The following is an 18,273-nucleotide window of genomic DNA, read 5'->3' as shown; positions in this document are numbered from 1 at the left end:
CACTGAGCCCATAGAATCCCAGAGTAGTTCTGATTCTGAGGAAGAGCAGTTGCTCCTGGGAGGGGAGCACGCTCCTCTTTCCCAGGGCCAACAGCTGACGGAGATTCCTCCCACCAACATTCCTAGCTTAGATAGCAGTCCAGGGAGTAACGGAGCGCAGATAGCAGACTTGGTGGACGTGCGACGCAGACGCAGAGAGCGGCACCAGATGGAGGGCGCGGAAAGGAGGTGTAGTGCCCGGTTGGCGCGCAAACAATGGCTGCGCCCAGAGGATCCAAGGGAAAAGGGGAAGAAACTCTCCCTAGTCCTTAAGTTCAGGGGTCTGCCAGTAATTCCCTTTCAAACGGGGACCAACTGTTCCAACTTAGGGCATAGGTACTGTGCTGCTCAGATCTAGTTGCAAATGGTATCGTTGTTAAGTTGTAAAAGAAGAATAAAGCTTTGAAAGGAATCCCTTTGTCTGTGTCTGGACCTGGCTACTGGATTAGACTGAGAAAGGCCTCCAAGGAGCCCTTGACAATCTCCCCGTGACATCCGAATCATGAGAGGCTATGCAAGTCCTGGATCAGTGCCTAGATTCAGTAATGGGCTGGATGAGGGCCAGTAAACTGAAGCTGAATCCTGGCAAGACAGAAGCCCTGTGGGTGAGTGGTTCCTGGGTCCAGGAAATAGGCTCATTGCCTGTCCTGGATGGGGTTGCACTCCCTCTGAAAGATCTGGTTCGTAGTCTGGGGGTACTCTTAGATCCACCATTGTCACTGGAGGCTCAAGTTCAGAGTTCAGAGTGCCTCTTACAAGCTTCGGCTGGTTCACCACCTATGGCCTCTCCTGGACAGGGATAGCTTGGCCATGGTGGTGCAGGCATTAGTAACCTCAAGACTGGATTACTGCAATGTGCTCTATGTGGGGCTGCCCCTGAGGCTGGTCCGAAAGCTGGAGCTAGTGCAGAATGCAGCAGCTCGACTGCAGCTCGACATCAAAGGGCATGTCCCTGGTGGTTCCACATGGGCCCATGCCCTGGCTGAAGTCCACCAGGAAAAGAGCCTTCAGTGTGGTGGCCCCCTTCCTGTGAAACTCCCTACCTTTAGAGGTCAGACAGGCATCAACGTTGTGTTGCTTTTGGCGCCTCCTGAAGGCATTGTTATTTCGAGAGGCCTTCCTTGAGTGACCAGCAGAGGTTTATTAAGTTCAGAATCTGTTTCTTTTGAAATGTTTTAATTGTTTTAATATGGTGTTTTATTCTTTTATCTTGTTGTTCACTGATCTGAAATCTTTGATGTGGAGTGGTATATAAATATTGTAAATAAATAAATGTTCCTTTCCCCCTATTTTTAAAATGTTTCCTTTTTCTTCTAGCTTTTAACATTACTGAAGTACTTGCACAATAGCACTATACTTTAAAAAATGATCCTCCCAATTTTTTTTAATGGAATGCTCAAGTGAATTGTCTCCTCCCACCCATACAGCTATGTCACAACTGCTAGTGGAACCTACTGGAATGTTCATACACAAGAAGGGCTATAGCGTGGAAAGTAAATTGCAGTTGCTCATGTAGCTTACAGAAGAACAATGACTGAGTAGCACTAGGAGCCACCAGTCTGTAAACACCCTGAGTGTGTGAAATGAGAACTCTCTTTCACACATATGGGTATACAGATCTAGCCCCATTTTTGCACATTTGCCTTTAACTCAGTGAACAAAATAATGGAGCAATCTTATTGGTACTCATATTGGATTGACTGATGGCTCTGGGAAGAAAAGCTCTACATTTAGCTTTTCTTGGAACACTGAAAACATAAATGTCTGGAGACGGTTAGTGGCTGCATGGGTAGGAATAAGCTGAAGCTGAATACTGACAAGACCGAGGTACTTTTGGTGGGAGACAACAGGAGGCTGGGGGATGTTGACCTGGTGTTGAATGGGGTACGGCTACCCTTGAAAGACCAGGTCTGCAGCCTGGGGGTCATTTTGGACTCCCAGCTGTCCATGGAGGCTCAGGTGTCAGCTGTGAGCTGGACAGGGCTGTATCAACTCCATCTGATACGGCGGCTGTGCCCCTTCCTTCCCGACCGTCTGCTCCCATTGGTAGTACATGCCCTGGTCTCCTCTCGTTTAGACTACTGTAATGCGCTCTACGTGGGGTTACCCTTGAAGACGGTTCGGAAGCTGCAGCTGGTACAGAATGCGGCGGCTCGCCTGATTAAAGGCAGCCGCCGGTGAGATCACATCACTCCAGTGCTGAAGGAGTTGCACTGGTTACCAGTTGTTTTCCAGGCCAAATTCAAGGTGATGGTTTTGACCTTTAAAACCCTATATGGTTCTGGCCCAGCCTATCTTAAGGAGCGCCTCCAGCAACACCAGACAGGCCGCTTAACAAGATCAGCCTCGGATGGCCTTCTCTCTGTCCCATCAGCCAGGACAGCTAGACTGGTGGGGACGAGGGAGAGGGCCTTTTCTGTGGTGGCCCCCACTCTGTGGAAATCCCTCCCTAGGGAACTCCGCCATGCCTCCTCTTTAATGCGCTTCCGCCGTGCATTAAAAACGTGGTTGTTCAGGCAGGCATTTGGGGTGGCTTAGGGTATTTTAGAAAATGTTTTCATTGTAGAATTTTATTGTTTTAAACTGTTTTATTACATGCTTGTACATCGCCCAGAGTGGCTGGGTGACCAGCCAGATGGGCAATTAATAAATTTAATAAATGAATGAATGAATGATTGAATGAATGCTGGGAATGTAAACTATATAGCCACAAGGCAGTTTTGAAGGGAGAAGGAAGTGCATCCAGTGCACAACCAACCCACACCATCCACAGACATCCACAACTTCACCTTGCTCCAGTGCCTGCCTGTACCAATTCACGCCGCAGGCAGCAATTATTTAGGGACCAATATGGGCCATGTATTCCACATGGCAACACCACAGTGAGCCTTCCCACTGCCAGGTTATGGCTGCCTCATGAAAAGTGGTGTGTGCGTATATACAGCAATACATAAACTAAATAAGAGTTTTAATAAGCTACCTAAGGTGATAAACTGATTCAGACGGGCATGATAAGAATGGAGGCATTTCAACCTTCTGTGTGCATCCCAGTCTTTGTGCAGAATCGCTACACTACTAACTCATAACTCAAGCTTTGCTTCACATGCAAACAACACAGAAGATAGGGTTCAATACCTGCAGCTTTAACAATGCAAGCATCAACTAAGGCATTTGTAATTGCCAGCTCAAAAGGGACTAAAAGATGCTGCATCACTCCTCCTAGTAATTCCATTTTTCTACAAGTACACAGTAGTACATGCAGTTGCTGGTCCTGCTGGGGCCCTACGTTTTACCATGGAAACCACAGCCATTTTGTGTTGGAATGGGAAAAAGTCACAGAAGTCACAACTGGAAAGGAGAGGGCACCAATCTTGAGTATGACACAAGCTCAGGGGTAATGTTAAAGGTGTTCAGACTCATTGACCAGGTTCGGATGACACACCACAGCTTGTCATGGGTTATTTAACTGAGCCTTATTTAACCCACAAAGAGCTGCAGCATCCACAGGCACCAGATTACATATCCACCCGCTGCTCAGGGGTTGTCGTGTCATGCAAACCCAGCAAGCATGGGTTATGTGCGAGTTAAATAACCCTTGCATAAGCCTAAAACACACCATGGGCTATGTGAGGGTTGTCTAACCCTTGCATAACCCACACTCCCTGGGTTCACACAACACAACGACCCCTGGGGGGGGGTTGCAGATTCAAAAGGGTAGCCAGATGCACCACAGGCTCACTGTGCATTACATAACCCACAGTGGGCTGTCGTATCATGTGAACAAGCCTGTGGTAAAGAGTGATTTCTACATAATTAGTTATTTAAGGCTGGTTTGGGACTTTATACCCTTTACAACAGATCCAGCCCAGAATGCAGAGATCCAGCAGATGAAGACAAGACACATACTGAATGTGTTGGTTTTACTCAATTAAAATCAATTATCAAATACAAAAATATTCTATAAAATAATATGATAAAAACAGAGGCAGATTCAGCAAATAAAGCAGAAACATTGGATAGAAAATTATCTATCTAGTAAAACAAAGGCCTGATGGAAGAAAAAGGGTTTTACCATCCAGCGAAACACAGCAACAGAGGGGGCTAACTGAGCTACACATGGCAAAGAATTCCAAAATGTGGGTGCGACCACTGAGAATTCTCTTTTCCTCATCAACCAATCCTCCACCATAGTTGGGACATAGACAAGGGCTTCTTCAGCAGATCTTAGGGTGTGGGCAGGGAGAAGGTGGTCCCTAAGGTATCCTGAACCCGAGCTGTTTAGACTCTAAAAGTAATCACTAGCACTTTGAATTGTGCTTGAAAACAGATTGGTAACCAGTGCAGTTGTTGCAGGACAGGAGTAACATAATCCTCCTGTGAGCAAATGCCCACTAACATCTTCGCTGGCACATTCTGCACCAGTTTTGAAGTTTGCAAAGACTCTTAAAACATAGCAAAGTGCAACTATATAGATATAATTAAAGCATGTGTCACTTTATCATCAGGAAAAGATGCAGCAGGCGCATCCGCCTAGGCTGGGTGAAGGTGCTTTTGGCTACAGCCATCGCCTGAACATCCCGGGACAGGGGCACCATGAATGAGACAGTATGGTCTTTCATGAGATGAGACACTTATGTCACATAACTGTAGTACGCCACGGTGCCACCGAGGGCCCACCCCCCACCCAAATGACATACACTTGTAAACAGATGAAGGAACTCAACAATATCCAGTCCTATTCTCTGCGGAAAATGCTTTCTCAACCACTGGATATACATCTGGTTGCCATTTACCTTTGCATGTTTTTCTGTCAGGTTGAAGCATGAATCCCATTGGGCAGCTGCAGTGAACACCAGTGGCTGCATCATGGCACTTGCTGTCACAGCCTCCATTGTTGACAGCACAGGTCTCTGAAAGAGGATAAAATAATAATAATAATAATGATAACAACAACAACAGCAACAGCAACAACAACAACAAAACAACAGCAGCAGCAGCAACTGTTAAAGTGTACATAAATTCATGACTTCACCTAAAGTTCCTGAAGACTATCCAGACACTGGCATTCAACATACGCAGCTTTATAAAGATTCTGGTATTTGACAAAGGAATGTCCAATTTGAGATGTCTTAGAGATGGATGTCACAGAGGCAGTAGCGGTTCTAATTTAAGATGTACAAACATTTGGCTTAAATATCTAATCTAAAGTGAGACTCAAATCCAAATCTCTGAACATGTTAGCTTTTAGTACGATGAAATTTGAATTACTGTGTTATTAACCAAACTTGAATATTCATGTTCACTGTAATTTAAAAATATTCCCTATAAGTCTAATTTGCAAAACTTTGTTCAGAATATCAGATGTCAGGCTTTGTCTATGTGAACAAAGAAAACAAAACAATTAATTTATTGTACTTGCCATCAGATCAAGGATTGTTTGCTTTAGGTTAGGTAACTTAACTAATATTTTAATATTAGTTAAGTTACCTAACGTAATATTTTCACTAATTGCAATTAGTGAAATTGCATGCCTGGATCTTTCCAAGGGAGGTACAGGAAGATTGAATGCACAGTAATATGCCCCAATATTACACCTGTATCACATTATATAGTGGTCTGAATAGCACTAACTCATTTCCTGTTGTGGAACAAACAGTCAACAGATAAACCGCTTATTCTGAGTAGGTCCAACATAAACATTCTGCCCCTTCATGGATCACTGCCTTGTTGTGGCGAAGGGGCTTGCGTAACTCAGTGAAGCCATAAGCTATGCCGTGCAGAGCCACCCAAGACGGACAGGTCATGGCGGAGAGTTCTGACAAAATGTGGTCCACTGGAGAAGGAAATGGCAACCCACTCCAGTATTCCTGCCAAGAAAACCCCATGGAACGTATCACAAGGCTAAAAGATATGACGCCGGAAGATGAGCCCCTCAGGTCGGAAGGTGTCCAATATGCTACTGGGGAAGAGCAGAGGGTATTTCCAAGTAGCGCCAGAAAGAGTGAAGCGGCTGGGCCAAACCCGAAAGGACACTCAGCTGTGGATGTGTCTGGTGGTGAAAAGAAACTCCGATGCTGTAAAGAACAATATTGTTTAGGAACCTGGAATGTCAGATCAATGAATCAAGGTAAGCTGGAGGTGGTCAAACATGAGATGGCAAGACTGAACATCGACATCTTGGGAATCAGCGAACTAAAATGGACAGGCATGGGCGAATTTAATTCAGGTGACCATCATATCTACTATTGTGGGCAAGAATCCCTTAGAAGAAATGGAGTAGCACTCATAGTCAACAAAAGGGTGGGAAAAGCAGTACTGGGGTACAATCTTAAAAATGATAGAATGATCTCAGTACGAATCCAAGGCAAACCATTCAACATCACAGTAATTCAAGTCTATGCCCCAACCACTGAGGCCGAAGAAGCTGAGGTTGATCGGTTCTATGAAGACCTACAACACCTTCTAGAACTAACACCAAAAAATTATGTCCTCTTCATCATAGGGGATTGGAATGCTAAAGTAGGAAGTCAAGAAATCACCGGGATAACAGGCAGGCATGGCCTTGGTGTACAAAATGAAGCAGGACAAAAGCTAATAGAGTTTTGCCAAGAGAACATGCTGATCATAGCAAACACTCATTTCCAACAGCACAAGAGGCGACTCTACACATGGACGTCACCAGATGGTCAATATCGAAATCAGATTGATTATGTCCTTTGCAGCCAAAGATGGAGAAGCTCCATACAGTCAGTAAAAACAAGACCTGGAGCTGACTGTGGCTCAGATCATGAGCTGCTTCTTGCAAAATTTCAGCTTAAATTGAAGAACGTCGGGAAAACCACTAAACCGTTCAGGTATGACCTAAATCATATCCCTGATGAATATACAGTGGAGGTGAGGAATAGATTTCAGGGATTAGACCTGATAGACAGAGTGCCTGAGGAACTATGGACGGAGGTCCGTAACATTGTTCAGGAGGCAGCAACTCAATCCATCCCAAAGAAAAAGAAATGCAAGAAAGCAAAGTGGCTGTCTGATGAGGCTTTACAAGTAGCTGAGGAAAGAAGGGAAGCGAAAAGCAAGGGAGAAAGGGGAAGATATACCCAACTGAATGCAGAGTTCCAGAGAATAGCAAGGAGAGACAAGAAGGCCTTCTTAAATGAACAATGCAAAGAAATCGAGGAAAAGAACAGAATGGGAAAGACTAGAGATCTCTTCAAGAAAATTGGAGATCTCAAGGGAACGTTTTGTGCAAAGACGGGCATGATAAAGGACAAAGAAGGCAGGGACCTAACAGAAGCAGATGAGATTAAGAAGAGGTGGCAAGAATACACAGAAGAACTATACAGGAAAGATCTGAATGTCCCTGATAGCCATGATAGTGCGGTCACTGAACTTGAGCCGGACATCCTAGAGAGTGAAGTCAAGTGGGCCTTAGGAAGCATTAGTAACAACAAAGCTAGCGGAGATGACAGTATTCCAGCTGAGCTATTTAAAATCCTAAAAGATGATGCTGTTAAAGTGCTGCATTCAATATGCCAACAAATCTGGAACACTCAACAGTGGCCACAAGACTGGAAAAGGTCAGTTTACATTCCAATCCCAAAGAAGGGCAACGCCAAAGAGTGTTCAAACTACCGCACAATTGCGCTCATTTCACATGCCAGCAAGGTGATGCTCAAAATCCTACAAGCTAGGCTTCAGCAGTATGCGAACCGAGAACTACCGGAAGTACAAGCTGGGTTTAGAAGAGGCAGAGGAACTAGAGATCAAATCGCCAACATTCGCTGCATCATGGAGAAAGCAAGAGAATTCCAGAAAAACATATATTTCTGCTTCATTGACTACGCTAAAGCCTTTGATTGTGTGGATCACAACAAACTGTGGCAAATTCTTAAAGTGATGGGAGTACCAGACCACCTTACCTGTCTCCTGAGAAACCTGTACGAGGGTCAAGAAGCAACAGTAAGAACCAGACATGGAACAACCGATTGGTTCAAAATTGGGAAAGGAGTACGACAAGGCTGCATATTGTCACCCTGCTTATTTAACTTATATGCAGAGTACATCATGAGAAATGCCGGGTTGGATGAATCAGAGGTCGGAATTAAGATTGCTGGGAGAATTATCAACAACCTCCGATATGCGGACGATACCACCCTAATGGCAGAAAGCGAAGAGGATCTAAAGAGCCTCTTGTTGAGGGTGAAAGTGGAGAGTGCAAAAGCTGTTTTGAAACTCAACATTAAAAAAACTAAGATCATGGCATCTGGCCCCATCACTTCCTGGCATATAGAAGGGGAAGAAATGGAAGCAGTGACAGATTTTACTTTCTTGGGCTTCAAGATCACCGCAGACGGTGACTGTAGCCATGAAATTAAAAGACGCTTGCTCCTTGGGAGGAAAGCTATGGCCAACCTAGACAGCATAGTAAGAAGCAGAGACATCACCTTGCCGACAAAGGTCCGTCTAATCAAAGCTATGGTTTTCCCAGTAGTAATGTATGGCTGTGAGAGCTGGACTATAAGGAAGGCTGAGCGCCGAAGACTCGATGCTTTCGAACTGTGGTGCTGGAGAAGACTCTTACGAGTCCACTGGACTGCAAGGAGGTCAAATCAGTCCATCCTAAAGGAAATCAACCCTGAGTGCTCATTGGAAGGACAGATAATGAAGCTGAAGCTCCAATATTTTGGCCACCTAATGCGAAGAGAAAACTCCCTGGAAAAGACCCTGATGCTGGGAAAGACTGAAGGCAAAAGGAGAAGGGGACGGCAGAGGATGAGATGGCTAGATAGCATCACGGATGCAATGAATATGAACATGAGCACGCTCCGGGAGAGAGCGCAGGACAGGAAGGCCTGGCGTGCTATGGTCCATGGGGTCATGAAGAGTCGGACACGACTGAACGACTGAACAACAACAAACATTCTGCAGTGATTGCAATGGGTAGCTACTTTTAAACATCTTAGTGTGATTGTCATGTTTTTGGTATTTTGTAGCTATCCAGCATTAAAACTTTAAAATGACTATATTAAATATTTTTTATCACATTGGTATCCCCTCCCCCTGCCTTCTCCAAGGTGGTCAGGGTAGATGGAGTAAGTGAGGTCATTCCATTTTATCCTCACAACAACCCTGTGATCATCTCTGTTAGAGTGACAGATAGTGAGAGGACTCACCAGGAATTTGCAGGGAAAAATCTGTGGAAGGACGGTACTTGTCCTTTCACCTGCCTACCAATTATCCCCTGCAAATGTCAACACCTGGGCCAGATCTACATGGCAACGAATGTGAAACGCTTTCATGTTTAATGTGGATTTTCATGAAATCGGCTTTGGATTCTGTCAGGAACACACAAAGCAAAAAATGTGGAGTAAACACAACCTTAAAACCCGCTTTTCACAGGTCAAACTGCACTTTAATCCACCTTACTTCGTGGTTGAATGGGTGGAGTCCTGCTTGTAGAAGTGCACGTCATCAACCCCACAGATGCTGCTCAGCCAATGAGAGAGACTTGCTGCCCCCTCCATGCTCCACTGCTCAGGGAAGTTTAATGGAAGAGATGAGTAATGTCGGATAGTTTAGCCTGCACCTCTCCCCCTTACATCCACCAACTGTGAACCACCGATGTTGAAGCCCAGGGACAGGCTGACAGGTGTGCAGACAGGAGGCGCCTAGGTCCTGCACAGAGGGAAAGGGCTGGAATTGCTCCCCTCTGCTAATGCTCTGGAGTCAGCAGCGGGGGCTACTGCTGCCACCGCCGCCACTTTCCTAACTGCAGCTAAGCCTCCTCCTCCTCACAAACACACAGGAAAATCATACATACAGATGACTGAAAGGGAGACATGAATGAATCAGAGGCTATTTGTGAATGAAAAAAGCAAGCTGCTGCATTACCCTGAAGGACTACGCAGCACAATTCTGTGAATGGGGAGGCTTGGTCCCAGCCCTGTCCATGCTCCCTTGCTGTACTGGCTGCCCTTTCTCCTTCCCATCTGTGTATTCCTTAGTTGTAGGTGTATCTCGTGACTGGAAAGTTGCAGGTATATCACCACTGTGAAATAGCGACTGGCTGCCCTTTCTCCTCCTGCTCTGTGTATTCTTTATTGTGTACTACATATAAACTGGCTATTACACTACTGTGAATGAAACAGGGCTACTGATACTATGAATAGGGAAAGGGGGCTACTTATTGTGAAAGCAGCCCTACTGCAAATGGGGAAAAAGAGGGAATGAGGGGAAAAGAGTGGCTCCACCCTTAACCATTTCACTGCCAGGTCACAGCCACGTCACAGAGGCACACCCAGAATTTAATGTGGAGGGACTGGGAATAGTGCAGGGGAACTGCCTGGGAGCTGCTCTATGTAAAAAATATGGAGTAAAAGGAGTTTCAAAAAATGCAACTTTTCAAGAAGGATGCAGCTGGTTGGCTGTGGACTGGCCACAATGTCATGTGTCCCTAAAGACTTTAAGCCACAGCAGCATCGGAGAAACCTCCCATGTAGATAGGCTCCTGGTGTTTTGAAAGGTATTTTCTCCCCAGATGCGTTCTGAAACTGGAAGGGAAGATGCTTCCAGACAGAAGGGTCCTAGCACTAACAATCAGAATGCATTGTGTAGCTATTCTGTCTTTTCTTACTTAACTGATTTTCTGCAGTAAGAAATCAGTGGGAAAACACAGGATGGCTACAAGTGGAAGATGACAATGTCTGGAGCCCCTGTAAAATTCCATGAATGAGGCAGAGTGATTGCACAATACAGGCCTCATTTGGAAGCACCGAGAGCCTGTCTGAGAAAAATGCCTGGAAGGGGGCTTTTGCAGGAGAGATTTGGCGGACACAGAAAGGGTTAAGGAAATCACTCTTCCTCTCCAACTCCACTCCTGCCTACTCTGCCCTCTTTCAACCCCTCTAAATGTCAGGTTGGGCAAAGTATTTGCAGAGATAAACATTTACTTCTACATATGGGAGACCAAAATGCACATGAAGGTGTATGTGCCTTGCTTGAGACTCAGAAACTACACATGAAAGTGGCAATCCAATTTGTTTACACTTGCATCTGCTCCAATCATTTAGAAAATGTGTGTGTATTTGTGGTGGTGGGTGAGGAATCCCACTAATATCCTGGTGACATAATCTCAGACAGGAGGGGGTGGAGAGGGGGCAGCTCTGTCCTGTCTTTTCTAACAACAGATGTTTTCTTGGTCTATAGCAAAAATATATCAGGCAATAAGACTAGAACAGCTGCTCAGTAGTGTCAGCAGATGAACTGGAGACAAGAGCTGGGCATAGAGATAAACTCACTTCCTTCGTACAAAGCACACATGTGGACAAGTTATGCCCTTGACTGAAGCCACCAGAGACACCGCCTTGTCCCACTGTGACAATGGGAAAACAGAGTTTGTCGTCCAAGTTCAGAAGAAAAATGTACATTTTTCGAGAGCAACAACTAACAGATTTGACAAAACTTCATCTCCAAAATAAATAATCAAAATACAGTAGAAACAGGTTACTGATAAAGATTTAACTCTAACACAGCAGCCCGACAATCAAGCAATAATGGAGCTAGGGGGGATGCTGAGGGAACAGATTTTCATGAGCTCAGCTAGGCTGAGGTATCTAAAATAGTTCTACTCCTGCTTATACATTGAAATAAAGGAGCACGCCAAATGATCATCCTGTCAGACAGTCTGTCTCAAAGATTTACACTTTGCCAGCCAAATACATTGCAAAGATAGTTAATGACATGAATCAGAGTGGACCTAGGCAGAAAGGTAAAGAGCATGTGTGTCCAAGAGCAAAAACATCAAAAGCTGAATTTTATTTTAATCTAATTTTTCTAATCACCACAAATGATCACTACACAGGAATTATTTAACATACACTGTTTACATCTTGACAATGTGCCTGCAAATCCATTTTCATTTGTTGTACTTGCCACAGACAAGGAACGTTGCTTAGAAAACAAGTAAGTTGTTAAAAAAGATTAATATTCAATAATATTAACAGTTGTGTTTCTTGGGCTTTAAGGAATGTAATATGTTCTGGGTATTAGTGAGGGAAGAAACAGGAATGCTTTCTATCTATAAGTGAACCAAGCCTATGAAAATAAAATAGTATAAACATACTTCCTTAGTTTATATTGTGTGGCCTACCAATGAGAATGTACTACATTAACCCTTGTAGTTTCGGGGCTGGGCCAAAAGAAAGCATGTCAGTGGAGATTTTCTTTCCTCTTCAGCATACTTTGTGAAAAGGATCAGTGAGGTCTGGGCATTTTGTATGCAAAAGGCCCAGTTGTGGTTTGTTACGAGGCCAACAGAGGAGACAACAATCCATTCCAAAGATAGCAAGAGTTCACGTTCAGGGTACCAGTGGTTACAGAAGTCTTTATTTTAGGACAATCTCTTATTCAAGAACAAGGAAGTCCAGTACAGAACATTGTGGGTGGCCCTCATTAAAGAACACTTCACTGTCTTCGAAAAGCTCCTATGTGTCCCTGTTTTAGAATCATGGAGTTGGAAGGAGCCATTTAGACATTTTGAACTAGCCATGTGCTTATACGTATAATCAACCTGCAGACTCTACTCCCTGGAAAATCCAGTATTAGGGTTCAGTAATGTTTTAACAATTAGTAAGAAATATAGCTGTGCAAGGACTGCAGATAAGAAAAAAAGCATATTTCTGGCACTATGATTACTAGGTAACAGAGTTGATCTTGTAAATAGGAAGATCTGATCACACTTTTTAAAGAGTGGCCTCCCTGCTGCCACCCACAACAGGGCACCTATGTTTGCATTTGCACAAGCATTTTAGTTCAGTTTTATTTACTCTTTCTGCTACATTTTCAAGGTGTAATCCAACTCAAACTTAATGGGAGCTCTGCCGCAGACTTTAATGGGATCTGGATTGCACCTTTAACTAGCATCAACGGTTTCCTATGTACTCTGTAGAACATAAAAGTGACACAGTCTTGTAGGACACATCTCACCTAATTACATCTCTCCCTAAGCATTCCATCTCTGAACTTGCATTTGCTTCCCTGACATTCTTCAACAATTCCTCTCTCCCACCCCAAGCCTGTGGACCATAGGTAACATGTCCACAGGTTTTAATAAAACAAACAGCCCCAAATCCTAGCAGTCTGTATTTTGATATATTTTACTGTTAGAACATTGCCCTACACAGAAGTTTGACAGAAGACCATGCTTCCTGACAAATTCTAGGGCCACATGTCAGTATCACTAGCATACTGTTAATTTGTTTCTTTTCCCCTGCGCAAATCCATGAAGAAGATTCAAAGATTCTAATTAGTATCACCAATATATTTCATGTTGACTTTAAACTGAGCAATGTAAGTACTTACATTCTCATTTTAACTGTTAAACACTGATGCACCATTATAACTCACAACCTGAAATATTCAGGCCCAACTGAGACAGAATATTCTTAATTATTTATCACTATTATTTAATACCTTTCCAAAATGATCCTGGCCTTTTTTCTTTCTTTCTTTTTTGCCTTTTGAACTTGTGGAAGGGTAGTACCCTGAATTGATGCTTTCTTTACAGATCCACAGTCACCATTTTCCAATGTACATATGGAACAATACATGCCTCGAAGCATGGTAGCCCTAAAGCACACAGGATTTTGTAAGGGCATCAAAGTCCTGTGCAGTTTAGGACTTGGAATAAATAACCAATATGTTTTCTGAGACATAAGTACAAATGAGGTGCTTACCTGTATTCTTTTATGCCCAATTATTATGTAATAATTTCATTACTAGGTATGAAATAATTGCTATATAATGATGTTTAAAAAAATTAAGGTTATAATCATATACTCACTTATCTGGCAGCAAGCCAGATGAACTCAATGGGACTTACTTCTGAGTAGGTATGTATAGGATTGCACTGCAAGTCTTTTTTAAACCTTTTAATAATTAATTTTATTTTGAATTTTATTGTCCTATCATAGCTTTATGCGATCCTTTTGTAAAGTTTTACAGTCTGTGTTGGATTTAATTTCCTTGAATAATTTTGTATTGTTTGCATATGTCACCAGTTCACATAAATGAATAGCTTATGCAGAAGATTAAGAAACAGCACATCCTGCTGTTAACCTCTCTCTGTTGTGAGATGAACTAATGAGCCACATAGGATAAGAAAATACTGCAAACCAATAAAGATAAGCAATAATATTCATGCAGAGAAGAGACATCGGATGACGTTGGCTGTTGCCAAAAGTTCACATCACAATAACTCATTTAGCCTCTAAGGTGCAACAGAATCTTTTTATCTTCATGCTGCTACAGATTACTGCAGCTACTCTTCCAAAACTAAGAGATGGCAGAATGTGATATAGTTTCTTTTGTTTTGTGGTGATATGCACCACAAATGATTGAGGAGGAGGAGTTCTTCAGCCCTAAGTGAATAAACATGACTCACAGAACCACACAGGGTAGGTGTCCACAAGTGTCGGCTGAATCACAGGACAGCGGGAAGCAAGGCAGACTTTGGGCATCTCTACACCAACCTAAAATCCTGCATTTAAAATGGGGCTTTCTGCTTCTGTTTTAAATGCAGGATCATGACTCCCTTTTTCACATGCTTCCTTTCCCCCCTCCTTCTCCCTGTATCTGAGTTTTCCATTATCTTTAATTGATCTCACTCCTCTTCTTGCTGCGCAACACAATGGGGTAATTTGATAGCTCATTATCTGCAATCTATTTAAAAATGGAACAAAGGGCATTTGGTGCAGGAGACGCCTTGGAGGATCACTGTGTCATGTAAAGAGCCCGCAAACTTCTGTGAAGGAGCAATCTCCGTTGCAGGATAAAAGCTCCGTGTGAAGAAAGCCTTTGCTTCCTGATCCCTACACAGCAGCTGCACAGGGCTCCACTCAGCCCAACTTGCTAACAAACAAAAAAGATCTATGTGTGTTAAAACAACTCCCTGGCCAATAGGCCCCTGCCTCTGCTCTATGGGAGCCTCGAAAGTCAGCAATTATGGCTGGTTTCTCAGTGAGGTGGTAAACTTGTGTCCAGGCTGTACCACTTCAGAGACTGCAGATGGGAGCTCAGATAATGAAACACTTCCCTGTGAGGAAAAAAACATAGATAACATTCCTACACATAGAAAACTGGTGTGTCAGGAAAAAATCTAGGCTGGTATCCTTCTCCCTGGCACCTAGTTTTCTATGTGCAGGGACTGCCTCTATTTATTGATTTGGGGGAGTATGGAGGAACATTGTGTAAATTCCCACTCCAGCCTGAAGTGGGCACAACACAGGTTTATCATCTCAATGAGAACTAAACCTATGTTCCACCTTTCAGTCCATTCTACCCCTAACATGACCATCAGGATTAGCATCCCTTGTGCCAGTATTTGGTATTCCTCTTGCCCAGGAAAGGTGTTATAAAGGACATCTTTTCATTCACAGTCATTAGGGTACAAATTGTAACCATTTTGCCAATTTTAAGATCAGATGAAGACAGACCACTGCGATCAGTATACAGAAAACTAGTTCATTATTGAGAGGCAATGGCTTCCAGTATGGAACATGGGAGTTGTTTTAACAGACTCAACCAGACATCTGCAACCGGGGCGGGTGTGTGTGTGTTGCTACAGACTGAACAAAACTGTCAAGCTAAACATCTGAGCTGCCAAGACAAGGAGATGTCTGATGCAGACTGATGAGTGGACTGAACTGCACAGCAGCCAGGGACAGTTTTACTATGAAGTACCATGAAAGTGCTGAATAGGACAGCAATCTCCATGTGCAAGTGTCACTTAAAAGAAAAGAAAAAAGCTCCCATCTAGAACAGTTGTATGTGTGTTGTTTTGACTTTTGCCTTCGGGCGCAAGAATGACTGAGGGGCAATTACATCCAAATGTGTATAATGAAGCACCAAGGTGTGTTTGTTGGTTTGTTTTAAATAGAAAATACTCGGGGGGGGGGATTTTGTGCAGAGGAGCAGTGGGGTGGGAGGGAGGGAGGAAGAGGGGCTATGACTCAGTGAGAGAGCACATGTTTTGCATGCAGAGGGCCCCAAGTTCATTCCTTGGCATTTCCAGGCAGGACTGGAAGAAAGCTCTGCCTGAAACTATGGAGAGCCGCCAGCAGTCAGTGTTGACAATACGGGGCTAGATGGACCAATTGGTCTAAATCACAGCTTCTCCACACTTCGCTTTTTACCCTGCAGTTTACCGGGCTTCTGCTTCTGGAATCTTTGCGGGATTAACATCGGCTCTTTACATGGTCTGACACAGCCTGTTTGGGGGGGGGGGGATCTTTCTCAGCAAGTTCTATATGTTTCAATTTATAGCCACTAGATGGTGCTGTGGTTATAGCAGAATCTCACACGGCCATTAAAGCGGATTTACATTTATTACTGCATTATTTCCCCATCTTTTTAAAGAGATGTTAGCAAACTTTCATAAGTGACCAATCATGAGCATGCAATAAAAGCCTAGTGATTAAATGCTCTCAGTATAAGACAGTTTCCTGTGTTCCTGGGGATGAGCTTAACCATTCCCTTGCCAGCCATTTTTCAGCTCAAAGTCAGATACATTCCCTCAAGCTACCTTTCTCTCTACAGAGTTCCAGAAGTGTGTTTACCCTCAAAATTACAAGTCAAAGATTTTGCCTTGAAAAATCTAATTAGCACATCTCAAGGATATTGCCTAAAAATCTCCAGTGTTTTTGCAGGATTGTATCAGAATCAATATGGTCCAGTAGACAAGAGAGATGAACTGGATCTGGAAGACTTTGGTTCAAGTCCTACCTCTTCTGTGGTCTCACAGTATCTTTCAGCCTTTGCTCCCCATCTGCTAAATGGCAATAACAGTATTGTCAGAGAGAGCAAATCAAACCTGCTATTATATATAAGGGTGCAATCCTTTGCATGTTTAGACAGAAAAAACTCCTACAACTCCCAGCATGCCCCAGCCAGCCCTAAATTATTTAAAACTATAGCAGTGGTAGTAATTGATAGAGATAAATTTTTATCTTCAGTTTTAATGCTTTCTTCATATAGCTCCTAAAATGTATTTCTCTGTGTGGTATATCCTGTCTTGCAAATTTTGAGGGACTGATTTTGAGCAATGATAATAGTTATATTAGCTTTTGGGATGGCCACTGATAGCTTTGCTATTCACTCTTGTAATATGAAGCCGAAAGCATGACAGAGCAAGGAAACCAGCAGTTTTCTGCTTAAAAGACACAGCACAAAGAATAACAAAAAGCCAACTGAGGGTTTCTTAAAGAGTAAGGATGTTGGAATGAAGCTAAAGAAAAATCATTACATGCTGATGTACTTTTAGTTATTGCTTTATGTCATTATTTGTTTTAAATGTTATGCGAACCAAATTGTGTTCATTTAAAAAAAACAGTGGATGTAAGTTTTAAAAACAAACAAAATGTACAGCCCTTGGGAAGAAACAAACTGATGATGGAATTAGGCTGCGGCTTATTCACTGAATAGTGACCAGAGATGCCAATAGGCAGTATGCTTCCAGAAGATCATTTCTAAGAGCAACCGTCACATTTGCTGTATTACAACATTTTAATCATTTCAGATACTTGCAATTGTACAATCAATGGATTTCAATATCCTGTGATTTCGTCTCCCTGGCAAAACATGTATCACCTTGTTTTTGCACAAGCAGGCTGTTCCTTAATAAAGTGAGCATGTTTTGTGCTATGTTCTTCCCATCTTCATTCAGTATCTTCATCAATACATGTGCTGGCAAGATACATTTTGTCTTCATCTACAGCTCTCACAAGTTTAGTGACTATGGTGAAATTTCATAGAAAACTGTCTGGGCTAGGGAGACACATGAAACATGTCCCAGTGGTTGTTTTGTTTGTTTGCAAATTACTTCCTGGAAGTAGCATTAGAGCTAGGCTCAATCTGTAGTTATATTTGTTGGCCCCAAAGAGAAAAATAATAATCTTGGATCACATGACAGATCTAGGTCATTCCATGAACATATTAAGCCTGTCAGTGGGTTGCTATACTGGTACAATTATACCAAACAAAAAGATATCCCCTTGGAGGAAATGCAGAGTCCTTGTCCTGATTTAAATAGGCAGTGAGTGGTCCATGTAGAACAGTGAGAGGGTGGGTGAGGTAGAGCAAGTCTCAGCACTCCTGTGATGAACAAGACAGAGAAATGCTAGAACAGTCAGCAATGTAAAAGTGGTACTAGGAACTGGAAAATTAGCACTCTAT

At 43.1% G+C, this 18,273-nt stretch overlaps 1 protein-coding gene across 3 annotated transcripts in view; it reads right to left on the bottom strand.

Moving 5' to 3' along the window:
• SCUBE3 (signal peptide, CUB domain and EGF like domain containing 3) overlaps positions 1–18,273 on the bottom strand; it is a 165,301-nt gene that overhangs the window by 47,934 nt on the left and 99,094 nt on the right. For all 3 annotated transcript variants that reach the window (XM_084853062.1, XM_084853063.1, XM_084853064.1), the window contains one exon: positions 4,833–4,949. In XM_084853062.1, coding sequence (XP_084709188.1) covers positions 4,833–4,949 — 117 coding nt within the window. The remainder of the gene's footprint in view (positions 1–4,832; positions 4,950–18,273) is intronic.

Source organism: Heloderma suspectum, chromosome 4, assembly GCF_057233095.1.
Source record: "Heloderma suspectum isolate Gila_16-S chromosome 4, 16-S_ref, whole genome shotgun sequence".
NCBI classification, from domain to species: domain Eukaryota; kingdom Metazoa; phylum Chordata; class Lepidosauria; order Squamata; family Helodermatidae; genus Heloderma; species Heloderma suspectum.
This window is presented reverse-complemented; position numbering and strand designations above follow the sequence as displayed.